This window comes from Struthio camelus, chromosome 2 (genome assembly GCF_040807025.1).
Source record: "Struthio camelus isolate bStrCam1 chromosome 2, bStrCam1.hap1, whole genome shotgun sequence".
NCBI classification, from domain to species: Eukaryota; Metazoa; Chordata; class Aves; order Struthioniformes; family Struthionidae; genus Struthio; species Struthio camelus.
In genome coordinates this window covers 33,945,745-33,960,505 of record NC_090943.1, presented here as the reverse complement: position 1 = coordinate 33,960,505, position 14,761 = coordinate 33,945,745, and the positions used below count along the sequence as shown (strand labels likewise).

The following is a 14,761-nucleotide window of genomic DNA, read 5'->3' as shown; positions in this document are numbered from 1 at the left end:
GAGAAAATGCCATACTTCTCCCTGCGAAGCCAGATTTGTAGGCTCCACATGAATATAGTAAATAATAAATTATATTTTTTTCAATTCATTGTTCATCTGACTAGTTTTGTATCTGTCATGCTAAAAAAAAGTAACTGTCACCTGTGGAGATGCAGACAGGAAACAAAATAATGTTAAATCCTTTTTGGTGTTCTCTACGTAGCATTTAGGAAATGAAACATTTCAGTAATTGAATTTGAATTGTGGCATTTTCATTATTTTGAAGTATAGTATGCTGCATATGCCTGTAGTTTTTGTTCTTGGATCCTTTGACCCACGTATGACTTCAGCCAAACTTCAGTTATGACTGTTTTTGATCTTGTGTGTTCCCCTCTTCTTCCCTCATGGCAGAATTAGGATGATACCTATGTTAGCAAGCCTGAAGTTTTTGAAAGCACTCTTTTCATGTGGTGGTAACTGTGGCTGGCATAACTTCATTTTCATGTTTTGCTACCTTCCTACAGTAGAAATCTGTGTGCATGTGTGTGTATATATATAATGTGTGTGTGTGTATTTATATTTCTTCCAAACTACTAGTGTAATACCTTCTGCCAACACTCAGGTGTAATAGTCTTGGTTCATTAGCAGTCTTTGATTGACATTCACATATTGGTAGAGATATTCTCATGCAGCTGTCAGTGTGTAAGGGATAAGCTACTACTGTACTATTTGTGCTCATGTCCGCCTTGATACAATGATCTTTGTCTCCAGAGCTTTTCCTTGGTCCCATTGCTGCCATGCAGTTGTTCACTTGTATGTAGTGTACTGCATACTGGAGCTAGGTATGTTTCACTCTCCAGTAAAATGGCAAATTCTGGGATCTGGATTTAGGAGAAACTAAAACAGTAGAAGGCAGATGATTGATTTAGGAATTACATTTGAAACTGGTGATGAGGCTGGAGTAGGAATTGTTTTGAAGGCTTTTTGAAGGATTATCAGAAGTTTTATTTCTGCAAACTTGTTTTTTTGAAAATGAATTCCTAGAATTCCAATTACTTTGATTGACATTCACATGTTGATAGAGTTACACACTGAGAGCTACACAAGAGTAAGGGATAAGCTACTACAGTACAAAAAAATATGAATACCGGAGAATATTTAGATGCTTTATTTAGCCATCTTGATTTTTCATGTGAATTTCATGTGAATTTCATGTGAATTTCTTTGTCTCATGCAGATATTTGTAATTTTTTTTGTCATTTATGTCTACTCTTTCTGTTTCTGTACTATTTCTTCCAGGATAAGTTGGATATCTGACATTATTGTGGTGGTCTCTCCTGAGAATATTGAGACAATGAAGACTATCACTCAAAAGTATGGCCACAAAAAAGTTACGGTAGTAAAAGGTGGAATAACTCGTCACCGATCAATTTTTAATGGACTGAAAGTATTTGCTGAGAATGAGTTTTCCAGCTGTCTGCTTCAGAAACCAGAAGTAGTGGTTATCCATGATGCTGTGAGGCCATTTGTTGAAGAAGATATTCTGTTAGAAGTGGTTATGGCTGCTAAAGAATATGGGGTATGTACTAAATAGCTGTGCAACACTGCAATGTTCTTATATACCGTACAGGGTAAAAGTGGGATCTCCTGGGACTTGCATTAATGCATTCTGTTGGTTTTTAAGTAGAATAGATTCAGAACAATGATTATGCAGAGAGGTCAGACTGGGGGAGACATTTTTTTAAAGGCAGCAAGCATTATTGCTATGGAGAATAATTGTTGCCATAGAGGCTATCACTAAGGTACTAAATTAATCTGCAATGTGTTAGTTAAAGCGTAGTTTGCCTAATGATAATTTGCTATATTTACCTTGTACTTCACTTCCCCAATAGTAAACAAAATAAATTAAAACCTATTAGCATAAAAACCAGGTGAAATCTATTAATGGCATCAGATTGTTTAGGTATTAGGAAGCTAGGAAAATCTACTGCTGCTTGTCTCTTTCAGGAAATGAGGTAAGTGGTAAGTTAATTGACAGATGTGTTTGCAACTTTGACAGCGGAATAAAGAGTCTAAAGGATGAATTTAGGTATTTCCTTAGCTTGCTTTTTTTTTTTAAAATGTACCACCTATTACATAATTTTCATAATAAGTATTTTAAAGGCTCTCAGAACATATTTGCATTGCAAATGTAAACATATATACCTTCCTAGCAATTGGCCTATACTTTTGTAGTTTAGCTTGGTTAGAAGTGGAAATAAAACAGAAACTGTGCTCTGTAGTTTTCAGTAATACAACACTTTGCTTTCCACAGTAACTTGAACTTAAATTCTGTTAGAATATTGGCAAAGTTTTTGACCTTTCTTATTTACTGGGAAATATCTTTCTAGAGTTGGTTCTCTGCCAAGGATTTTAAAATAAATTCACTCTGTAAATCTGTTTTAAATGAGATTCTTTGGGATTAGTAGAAGAATGGAATTAATTGTGCTGATGTGGGGTTGAAATAGAATAACCGTTTCCTGAACGTGTTTGTGTTTAGGTGTCTTTATGGTTTATCAGCCCTTACACTTGGCTTTATGTATTTTAAGTTATTAGTGAGAGCCAGAAAAATTTACTTGTTCACTTTTTCTTGAACCTGTTAATGATTTTTAATTTAATGCTTTTTCCCCATTTTTCCTTTTTCTTCTTTCTTAATTGGGTGTAAGACATAGCACCATATCTTCAGTAAAACAATAGAGAACCAAGGCAATCTCCATAGACCTTCTCAAGATGAGTACACACTCATCTGAACTTCTGCCTGGTAAACATCTCTTTGCCTAGATCACCTAAATAACATATGATTTTATACAGGTGATCTTATACATCATAGTCCTCTTTTCCACTATATAATCTCTTCCTAAAATGTGTGTGGTATATAATGGCTCTGTGGTGATTTCTTATGTTGACTTAGATCCACTGAATTCATTGGAGCTAGACCATCAGAGAATTAGACTCCAAAAGCTGTTAGCTACTGATGTTACTTGTCACAGTTGTTGAGTTGGGCAACGTGAGAAGAACTTCATGTTACGCAACAAGCTAGCATTGCTGCCTGCCGGAGAGAGAGGTGGTTATCTTCACCTAACAAACGTACAGAATTTTGAGGAACTAAATGGAAAGCCAAGGCCTTTTCTCAAAACTGACATGCATGGTTTTGAATATCACAAAGATTTTTGTGGAGCAGAAGCTATCGTCTTTAGTTCTTCTTATAGCCGAATTCTTTGCATATCCAGAGGAGGGTCAATTCTTCAATCTTTCAGTGCAAAAAGTAATTACTTCCTTTTGCATTATGTAGAAAGGCACAAAACCTGGCAGAAACATCATATTAAATCACTAATGTAATAGGAATAATGCTGTATTGTTCTTCATCTGCATACCATATAGATAGCATAATTACGAGAAGCTTTAATGTTCTTTAAAATGGCAATTGATCAAGTAAGTTACTGCATTTCTTGCTGCCAATTGTCAGACAAATAAATTACTTTATTACACTTACTAATCAGTTTGTTATTTGCCTGTAGGAATCAAAATGTGCAACTTATCCAGAACTAATAAATTATACCTTAAATCTTTGAAACATCCCTTGATTATGTGGAAATATGACTTTGTAACCAATTAAATTCCATTTACATTTTGGGGGTAGTTTTATAATTAAAGTTACATGTTTCTAGAAACAAATTCTTTATTGCTAGTAAAAGTTGGGAAAAGTGGAAGCTTCAGAAGGCATCAGTCCAACGCCTCTGGCAATATCTCACTGCCAGCATTGCATTTTAAACAACATAACCAAGAAAGTGTTTACAAGAATAAAATCAAGAAGTGGGGGTGGGGGATTCTTGTCAGCTCTGCTGTGGAGAGCGAAAAAAGCTCACCTACAGCCAGAGATTCTTTCACTAGCTAAAATATCAACTAGTTTTGAAAATATAGTTTATTTCTCTGAGGAAATGGACTGAAATCAAAACTTCTACATTCTTAAAATTAGAAGCTGGATTCTGGAAATGGTTGAACATTGTTAGTCTTTATTCATAATTAGCAAGGATTGGAGCAAAGCATGCATGCCTGTACAGATACACTGTACTACTTAGTCTCATGGACTTTGATTCACATACACAATCAGTTAAAATAATTAATCTCCATCCAGAAAAAAACCTTCACATATCATGCTTGGTCTGTTGTCTCGTAGTTTACTCAGATTCAGCGCTGTGATACCAGTCTTGCTGTGATACCAGTCTTGCTGTGATACCAGTCTTGCTGTGATACCAGTCTTGCTGTGATACCAGTCTTGCTGTGATACCAGTCTTGCTGTGATACCAGTCTTGCTGTGATACCAGTCTTGCTGTGATACCAGTCTTGCTGTGATACCAGTCTTGCTGTGATACCAGTCTTGCTGTGATACCAGTCTTGCTGTGATACCAGTCTTGCTGTGATACCAGTCTTGCTGTGATACCAGTCTTGCTGTGATACCAGTCTTGCTGTGCTGGAAGGTTGGAGCAGAAAACATGAGCATGCATACTCTTCTTTAACCCAATTATACAGCAAAATAAAGCACTTTTATGATTGTGGAGTTGCATTAGCAAAATATGGTGAATGGCAAGCCAAAATGCAATGCTCATTCTCCACTGAAGGTGCAGGAGGACTTGAGTGAATAAATAGTAAGGCTCATCAGATACAATATACTGAAGTGGGGCAGGCAGTGTTGGAGCAATTCTGCTCTCTTTTCTTTCACTGTTCTTGTTCTTTTAGAAGGAATTACATTCTTAAATTTTCTTGACTCCTCTGTTTTCACCATATTTGGAATATTTTACACGTGATCTTTGCCCTCTCTGTTATACTCTAAGACTGTTTTTACCCAGCTCTAGAGGCTGCCTTCCTTTGATGACCAGTAGCAAACAATTTACAATTCGTATTTATATACTTGGACCATCTGAAGTCATTCTATGCCCAGGGTTCCCGAGGTCTCTGCTATCATCCTATGCTTTCTATTTTGGGAGGCTCCTGCTATCCTGTCAGACACTTGTGCAAAAGCAGAATCAAGAACTGATGTCATATTGTCATCTTGAAGTGATTTGTATTCCACTGATGATATGAATTCTGTAGTTCTGACTTATGTCAATGCAAAAATATTTATTAATGAGTTTAAGAGGTGTTACAGAGCAACATTAGAAGAAAACAACATTTGGAGATCTATGTTCTTGTTTATGAAGATCAGAATACGTTCAGTAGTATTGTAACTTTTCTGAACGTGTTAGAAAATCAAGGTTCAATCTTCTGGAACTTGTAAAATTGGTAGATTTGATATATTTAGTTGCGTTCAGCTGATTTTATTTCCCTTACTTCAGTAAGCTTTGGAAACCCCTTAGTGTGGGGAATTGTGATTCTTCATATTTGATAATCATGAGCTAATTATCTATATATACACAGTGCAACAAAGGACTCGTATCCAGTCTTCACTGCAGGTGGTCTTGTATCTTATTCCACACACAGTTCTCCCATCCCAGCTAATCCAAAGTATTACATCATTCTCAGTGTACTTTCATACTGCGCAAGATTGTTCTCAATATACTTTTTTTCTTCTACCTGATTTAGTTAGTGGTTAAGAGCAGTTTGCTACCAGTGTTCAGACACTAGCATTGGAACCCGATCCCTCTTCATGGACAGTGATAAGAGATGTTGCTTGGCTGTTAAGGCCTTTTTAAGAAAATACAAGGACATTTGTTAAGGAAAGCAGTGATTTTTTAAAGATGTAAATTTCTACTGTGTCAAATGTATAATTAGAAGTTATTAGAAGCTGCAGTTTATTGCTTGAAAAAGTACTTATTAAAATATATTTTTGTTGTAGATAATCCTTGCTTTCAAAATCAATTCGTAGGACTTACTACATGTAAAGACTTGAAATTGTTCTGTTAAGGCTGAACTTCAAATCAAATATGTAGCAGGCTTCTTCAGTCTGTCCAGGTCTGTTTGTTAAGGAAGTTCTTTCCTACTGAAAGATAGAGATGTGAATGGTTATAATCATATGATTGAAATCAATGCACTTTAAGAAATTGAATGATTAGAATTAAAACACAGAATAATAGGCCATTTCTTAATATAAGATTCTTGAGTATGTACTTGCTGTTGAATCCCTATGTACAAGGTTCCTTGATGCAAATAGTAAGGTTCCTGCTTGAAATCCAAGTGGGAAGTCCGATATTTGAGAACATCTCTATATTATTGAATGATTTTATTTTTCCCTCTTCCTTTGGGTTTTTAGATCAGCACTGCATTGTGACCACATATTTCAGTCACAAATTCTTTATCGTTTACTCTTCAGTGCATATATATGTAGGATCAGCATATTCTCCTTTAAGACAGAGTGATTGAAGAAGAGCAATAAATAACTTCCAGCATATGTGAAATACTTCTCAAAACACTTCCAGCATATGTGAAAGGAATAGAAGTGATCAATATGTGAAACTATTTCAAAACTTGAAACTTAAAGCATCTTCAATTTAAAAATGGCATGGCCTTCCTAACTTAATGTACAAAATTAATACATGAAAACATTTGAGGTCTAACTGATGATTATGAAGAAAACCTTTCAGTGGGCACATAACTATTTCCATTTCTTCAGGGTTGATAATGTAAACTATTTTGTTAAAAATATTTAAAATTTCTGAGACATGAGCCTCAAGCTCTAGCGGAGGTTTATTTATCACGTTTTTCTGTATTGTATGGTAGTGAACTGAACAATTCAAGTATTCTTTATAAACTAATAGAAAATGAGGATTGACATCTTTCTCTTAGCTTAAAGGCTGAATCTTAGGAGTCAAATGTTTTTGGGAGATGACGACATATTTTTAGGTTAATGTTTACAAATATTTAACCACTTACTGCTGCGGTTGTATACCAAGCTTACTGTCATGGGTAGGAAGGGCAGGCAGATAGGTCTCATTGGCAGAAATGAATTGATTGTGATTTTACTGACCTTTGAAATCCTGGATCTTGACATTGCACTTCAAGGCTCTGGCTTGCACCGTTCATGATTATGTTCTGACTTATATTTTAACAACTATGAACTAGGTTCTGTACACGTTGGGATTTTTTTGTAGGCTGTTTTTTTCCCTTGGTTCATGTGTGACCCATGCGTTACCTGTTCCTTCATGTTTGCTTTTAGCGTTAACATTGTCTTCACGGGTTATCAGTTTAATTTCAGTTATTTGTTGTTTGTCAACAGTTCATCAGTCAAGTCACTGACAAATTAGCATCTTTGCATGCTACTTATGACACTACTTTGGTCACAGTGGCTATACAATGATGATTCTGTATTTGTTTAGGAAAATGCATGCAGCCAGTGTAGATATCTTGCAGATTTAACTTCATTAAAACCCAAAACGCATGAGTCGCAGTCTCTCGCACGTAAGTGAAGAAGTGCTCTTACAGGAAGTGTTTGTGGACTCATAGCAGTCTTATAGAGTTAATGTTGGCATCCTTGGCTTCAAATGATAATATCGTGTCAAAACTTCAACTGTTTGCTTTTAATGTGTATATTTGATTTTTTTCAGCTTTTCTTAGTGTGATTTTGCTGCTGTACAGAGAATAACCAGACAGTGGATTATTATTTCTCTTTCAGCTCCGTAGTAATGGATGACTATCAGAAACATACTGATGTTTCCGTGGCTTATAGCATTATTAGTGCTGTAGGAAGATATAACCTTCTCAGCCATATCTTTAATTGTTTTCTCTGTTGAATGGGAACTAATATATTGTTAGCAAATACTTGAAGTCTTTGTCCTAACAAGATACAGTGTTTGGCGGGAAAGCACTGGTAAGGGGAGAAAAGACTCTAATTTCCTAGTCTCAATTAATTGACTTAGATGAATCATTGCATTCATTAGGAGAGATGCAGCTCAACCAACTCAAATACAGAAATTGTAGTCAAAAATTTAAATTATAATATCCCTTTCTGCTTTGAAATGTTTTTGTATTTTACTAACAGAGCCAGAATACTATGCCTAATACATCTAGTATTTAATACTTTTTAAAAGATGATTTCATTCATGTTCTTTAGCTTCTGGAGAACTGCACGTATAGTAATTATACCTTACTTTCCTTCAGGTAGAGTACAGGTATTCTGGAAATACATTTCAAGCATAGCTTCCTGGACTTAAAGGTAACTGTGTAAATGAAGCTGCTGTTGATTTTGGATAAAATCTGCATGCTTCATCTCAAAAAAACAATATGACTTGGGAAAATGAAGTAGCCTTCAGCAAAGATGTATTGTATTTAGTTATCAGCTTTCTCTTTCATGCAGCAGATAAAAAGAATAGTTCCTTAAAAAGCGGGAAGGATGTTCATGATATATGCTCCTAAATCAGGATCTAACTTGAGAGTCAAAGCATGAGATGGGGAGCCCTGGGAAGTGGATGGGGGCTCAGGTGATGTCAGCCTGAGTGGAGAATCTCACCTTGTGGAATGGGTGTGAGGAGTTGAATAAAAGCCTCATCAGCCCCTCTCGGTGCAGGTGTGTGTCTGAAGAGGCGGGAAGCAAAGGCTTGTCTGTTTAGTTGGAGAGCTGGCGTACGTGAACGGAGCAAATGAAGACTGGAGCATCTGACAGAAACAGTGAGATACTATTCAGTAGATTAACTGGTGTTTGTTTTTAATAGTAGCTTTTATAATTTTTCTATTCAGCTCAAGCTAATCTAAAAAAGAATACAGCCAAATGAGAAGTGTTGTAGTGGTAAATTACAGTTACAACCTTAGCATCCTTTAACGACTCAGTTCAAAATAAAGTACAAAGTGAATTTCTGTAAAACTGAACAGGGCAAAAACTGGAACTTGCACTACTTTTTCCCTTCAGGAGGAGCAGATTTAGTTTCTGGATAGTGGATTTCAAAAAGACATGCCTGAGAGGGAACAGAGGAGGAGAAAATGATGGAAGTAGCAAACATTTCTCTGTACTCTTGACTATCATTTGTGATCAAAGGCTTGCAGGAGGAATCAGTTCTTTTTTGCCATACCCCTTGTTGAGGAGACTGGGGAATTGCTGCAGGGGTGCAAATAATCTGAAATCTAGGGGCCTGTATAGTGGAATCTTAAACGTAGTATTTTTTTGTTCAGATGCAGATGGCAATCTCAGATAAGGCTTAAGCGTCTTAATCTATTAATGTAATTTGCAGTTAAAAAATCAAATGGTATCCACATCAACATGTTCATTTCAGGAGCTATTTCATGCAAGATTAAGAAATTGGTTGAAGATTAAAAATGCAAGAAAATGATTTCCTGGTCCAACAATGAATAAAAAGTAGATAGGAAAGAATATGACGAATTTACTCTAGAATCTTTAGGTGTCTGTTGGATAGAAGTAACAATTTCATTAATTATAGACCCTTCCTTTTGTTTAAGTCTATTTTAAATGCAAAATGATTTCATAAAGTTATCCAGCTTACGTCGGCTCGTTTTCTCTTACTAATAAAGATGAATAGTAATTAAATTTCATTTTCTATCAAGCGACTTGGGATATCTCTGCCTATATACATAACGCATCCACCAATATTGAAAATTAAGAATCTGAGTATATGTTGTGGCAGAATTACCATACCATTCTGATTGGCAAAAGGAAATACTAGTTTTAGTATAGAAGTGGCTAAATGCTCATTACGATGTTTTAATGTTTACCGAGCAGCAGGGTAAAAAAAATGAATCTTAAGATAAAGAAGTTAAGTGATGGTCTACTGCCTGTTGACTTTAAATGGTTGTTAAAATTGATGATTGAAATTTGGCTTACATCTTTCATCTTGCATAAACCAGGTTAATGGGTATGAAACATCAAGTTTTATTTATTTTATGATGGTTTTGAGGTAGGGGGAAGGATTCTGACTGAAACTTTTCATTTTATCAGTGTATCATTTTACCATCTCTTTGGGGCCTCTCTTGCCTAAATGATCTGTAGCACTGCTGTCTTCATGTCAGAAAAAAATATATGCTCAAAACAATAGAGCATTCTAGCCTCCTCTAAATGGCAGGATCTGGAAGAGGTTGTCAGCCACATCATCTCTGGCCAAGGATTAGGCATGAACACCTTCCCTCATTTTTCCCTCCTTCACCAAATATTGCACTGAAAAGAAATTTGATTTCTTGCCCAAAAGTGTCCCCAACTGTGTGTTAGCCAAGTCTTTGATCTAGGTGGTTGTGTCAAGGACTGCATCTGCCCTGTAGGTGAGGTGAAGCCTCTGTAAGCCAAGTTGGCCTGTTTCATGTGCTGTAATAGCCTGCCAGACTGATTCTGTGCTTATCCTCACATTTCTAAGAGTGTCGGTGGAGTGCTTTACAGGTGGAACAGAAACCACCTTAAAGAGCATTGGGGCATGTAGGAATGCATTCAGTAGGTGTCAAGTTCACAGTTTTTTTTGAGTTTGACAATTTGAGCCAAATTCAGATGATAAGAAGTAAGGATCCATTTTACAAGGCCCCTGATGACAGAGAAGTTCTAAGATGATGCTGGTAAAAGAAGTGACTTGCGATTTTGAATGTAACAGGCTGTGAGAGAAAGAAGCTTGGGTGGAAGATTTCCTGCAAAGAAGGGAAACAAGCAGTTCAAGAAGAAGCTGCAAGAACTCAGAAGGCAAAGACCCTCATTGAGCAGGCACAGCGCTGCTTAGGGAACTGTGTGGCCACGAACCATAGTGCCTATGTTTTAGGTTGCTCAGGAATCGGGGGAGGGACAGAGTTATGAATTAAGATTGCAGTTTTAGATTTGGTCATTTAAATTGTGCACAAGTCTCACTACAGCACCCCAAGATTTTTTCTGATTTCTTTCTTCTAGTGTGTTGTAAATCATGTGTTTTATGGTGTACAGTGGCTCAATAGCTGGCACATGATGTTGTAGATTTTGTAGTAATGTAGATTTTTTTAAAAGTAAAATACAACTTCTCAGCGGTAATTGTAACTTTCCTATGGCAATAATTTCAAGGTTTATACTCCCCTGAAAGCAAATATTAATTCCTCTTTGTATTGCCTCAATGTCATTTGCAAACTCCTTTGTTATACAGTGCACCCTCACTGACAGCTTTTTGTGATGTGAATCGGTAATTAGAGCAAGAAAGATGGCTCCCTGATTGGTTAGATGTGGTTCATTACTTGCTGATGCAAGAAAATACTGTGCAGTCAAAGTAAAATAAATACCTTGATAAGTTTAAAAGCTAAGATGATTTTCATGATTTCTAAATTTTTATAGCAAATATTCTGTTTAATTTTTACCACCTAGACCTGCAGTAAAACATGAGAAGGTACAGGAAAATGCAGGTTGTTCATGTTGTTGTCGTCATCTGTTGATTGAATATAAAAATTAAAAGCTCTCTGTGTGCGTATTGTTTAATTTTGTTGAAATATTTCTGAAAATAATTGAAGATTCTTGGTAACATACTGGCCAAGTGATTTGCTGCTTTGTGTTTATATTGTTTAGGAAGAAGTCTACATTTTATAGAAACCACCATAATTGTGTATAACAACGTACAACTATTGCTGACGATTGAAAGGAGTAAATACTTTATAAGAAGATATTGAAACAGCACATCACCATGTGTTGCTCTTTTAATTGGTGAATGCTATATGTAGTCTGAATCATGTACTTAGTAAGGATCTTTGGTAGCGTTATACAGGCTTTATACAAACTTTGAAATACTTAAACAACCAACTAACCCTGACAAGAAAATAAAATCTTAATGAAGGAGAATGTCTCATTCAATGTGACAATTTTTGCACTGTGACAAAAATTTACTGAATTTGTTGACTAGTGGAGTAAGACCTTACAACTTGACTAAAATAGAATAAAATTTATTTTATTGAATATACAACACTTATTTATAGAAAAAAAATTCCTTAACTATTCTTGAATTTCTCAGATGGAATGTACAGATGAAACAGACTCACTGGAAGAAATGAGATATAATATTTATGACACCATTAAGAATGCCTACATTTGTGTCATAGTGCTAATTTTCATCATTTGTACTCTTTATTGTATTAAAACTTCCTGATTTATGGTAGTGATTCATGATAAGCAAGCATGCTCATGATAGAGCAAGATAAAAGAATTAGTACTCCTAAAACTTATTTCCAATTTGCTATTTGAAAAATATCATAATTTTTTATATTAAATCAAATGTTCACATAAATTAGTCATACTGGTTTTGTGTGCAATACTGCTCTTTGCTTTTTCTCAGTGAATGTGTGCTTTCTGCTTACCTCTATTCCGCTTTCACTATGTTCTTGAGCTTATTTTTGGTACTGTTTGTTGAAAAGTTTACATGTTTGTCCTCCACCCCATATTTATAATCTCAGTTGCATATTCCCATCCTCCTGTCTTTTCTCAGGGTAGATTTACATTTTCTTTGAGAAATCTTTCTTTTTTTCCACAGAACAACATTTGGAATCTAGTGTATTATAGATTTGGTTGAAGCACTGTTTACTGACTCTGTGGAGATAAATGCTTTATATGCATAAGAACAGAAATTATGTGAAGTTTAAAAAAAAAAAAAGTGTGCAGTCTTAATTTTTGAGCTGTCAGCAAACCTCTTTAGTTTGCTATAGCTACTTGGGCTCTGACACATCTTAATGTACGTGTTCCATCTCCAGCTACTCAGATAATATGTACTGATAAAGGTGACCTCATTAGAAGATACATTTTCTTTTTCTTAAACAGTGTCGTAAATATACAATACATTTGTTTAAGGCATCCTGTCTCTTTGAAGTCAGTTCAATGTACAACATAGTGTCAGCTCATTAACATTGGATCAAAGTATATATTAAATTTCTGATTAAACATCCCGTCTTTTGCAGCTAGGAATAAACACAATTATAACTTCTTCCTTCCTGATGTTGGTTTAAGATTAACATGTGTCCAATTTTAGTGAGTTCTACTGTTGTTCCTAGCCAGCTGGGTAAACAGACTTTAAGGAAATTAAGTAAAGTCTAGCATACAAGCCTTTTCTCATGGTGTTTGAAACCTCTTACATATGTTCTAATTAAGTCTCTTTTTTGTCTGGCTGATGATTAAATAACATATATATGTTGCAGCAGGGTTGTTTAACATTTTAACCACTGCTGTCCTTGGGCAATTAAAAGCTGCCAGAACAAATATATCCAGATAACTGGAATTGGAGTGGTTGGTAATACCTACCACATTGATGAAATTTTAGTGGGCCTCTCACTTGTAAGAATCAAAGGTGGTGTGCCCGTATTACTGTTAATTTTGATAAATATTTTTTCAACAAAATTCAAAGTTAGGTAATTAAGATTTGTTCTTGCTGTTTAAAAAAAAAAAAAGGGGGGGGGGGGAGAAATCTTGCAGAAAGAAGCCTACCTGTTTTTTATTAGTCAACCTAATCTTTAATGGGTGTGCAGCCTATGTCATGGATTGTACTTGTTTGTCAGTAAAAGGAATCTTCCCTGTCCCCATTGAATAGATACCACACATTATGTCTATGCTACGTGGTAGAGGCTGAATGCAAGCATAGGGGAGCATATGATATGCCCTGGACTTGGGTTCTGTGTTGTCACATGATAATGAAAGTACTTCTACGTTTATTGTGGTCTGCCATTGATGTTCTTGAGTCATCCTGCATGTCCTGTAGTCCTGATTCCCTGCCACACCTGGCCCTACAAGGAAAGAGTGTGCAGCTGAGGTATTGGTTCAGGGGATGTTTTGAATGTGACATTATCAGGAGGAGTTGTGAGGACAGGCTTGAGTTGAACTCATGAAGCCAAGCTGGTGCTTTGCCTGTCCATATAGCAAACAGATGTGTTCAAGGTGCAGAATGGGGTTATGAGCTCTGACTGGAGTCAGAGTGGACTGAGTGCAGGCTTGTATCAGTTCAGTTTGGAAGTTTGACTAGTTTGGGCTTGAACCTGGGTTCACACCTAAATTTAAAAAACCATAAAGTTATAGACAAACTGTAGTTACCAGCTGTATTTCTGTATTAGAGTGGTAGTTTATAGTTTGTGTCATTACTTATCCAGGCCCAGATCTGTTCCTTTCAGATGGAGTTGTTTTGCCAGGATTTCTGTGGGTCAGAGCGGTGGGACTGATATGAGGAAATTCTCAAAGTCTTCCTTCTCTGCAGTGGTATCGTACAGTTTCTCATAGATCACAACTTTTGGCAATTGCAAAGACAAAGTGCAGACCTAGACAGCAGCTAGGTACAAAGTATGGAAAAGGAAAAAAAAAAAAAATCTAAAAAAGGAAAATAAGATGGGATATTTTAAATTACTGTGAACTACCATGAATTTGCATTGGAGGAGCTTTTCTGACTGCTTTATTAGATGAGGATAGTTACATGACTTTGTTTTATTAAATATTCTCTATTTCAGGTTTAAAATATGGAAAATTTAAAAAGAACATCCTCTTAAATATGTTAAATATTTTAATCTTATAATTGTTTCAGCTTTACTTTGAACAGCTTTTTGCTGTTTTATAAATTTGAAATAAGAAATCTTTCAGTAAAGACAATTCTGCTAACCTAAATGATAATTACTGAGTGTGGCTGAAGCATGATTACTGTAGATATAATTAGCTTGAGTGCAGACACCTGAATAGAAATGCATGTTTCTACCTGTTTCATGCATCACAGATGCTGTATTTATTTTTATATTTTTTTATATATTATAGGTGACTGTGAGTGCCCTTCATGGCAAATAATTTGTGTAAAAGAATACTTTCTCTGTATTAACATGTGGAAACAGTTGGATCAAATAAAATGAGAAGAAA

General features: G+C 35.7%; 1 protein-coding gene across 6 annotated transcripts in view; it reads left to right on the top strand.

Moving 5' to 3' along the window:
* Positions 1–14,761, top strand: part of CRPPA (CDP-L-ribitol pyrophosphorylase A) — a 128,111-nt gene that overhangs the window by 6,153 nt on the left and 107,197 nt on the right. For all 6 annotated transcript variants that reach the window (XR_011139630.1, XR_011139629.1, XM_068935016.1 and 3 more), the window contains exon 2: positions 1,279–1,558. Coding sequence is in view for 4 of the 6 variants with exons in the window: in XM_068935016.1 (XP_068791117.1) it covers positions 1,279–1,558 (280 nt within the window). In the remaining 2 variants the exon portion in view is untranslated. The remainder of the gene's footprint in view (positions 1–1,278; positions 1,559–14,761) is intronic.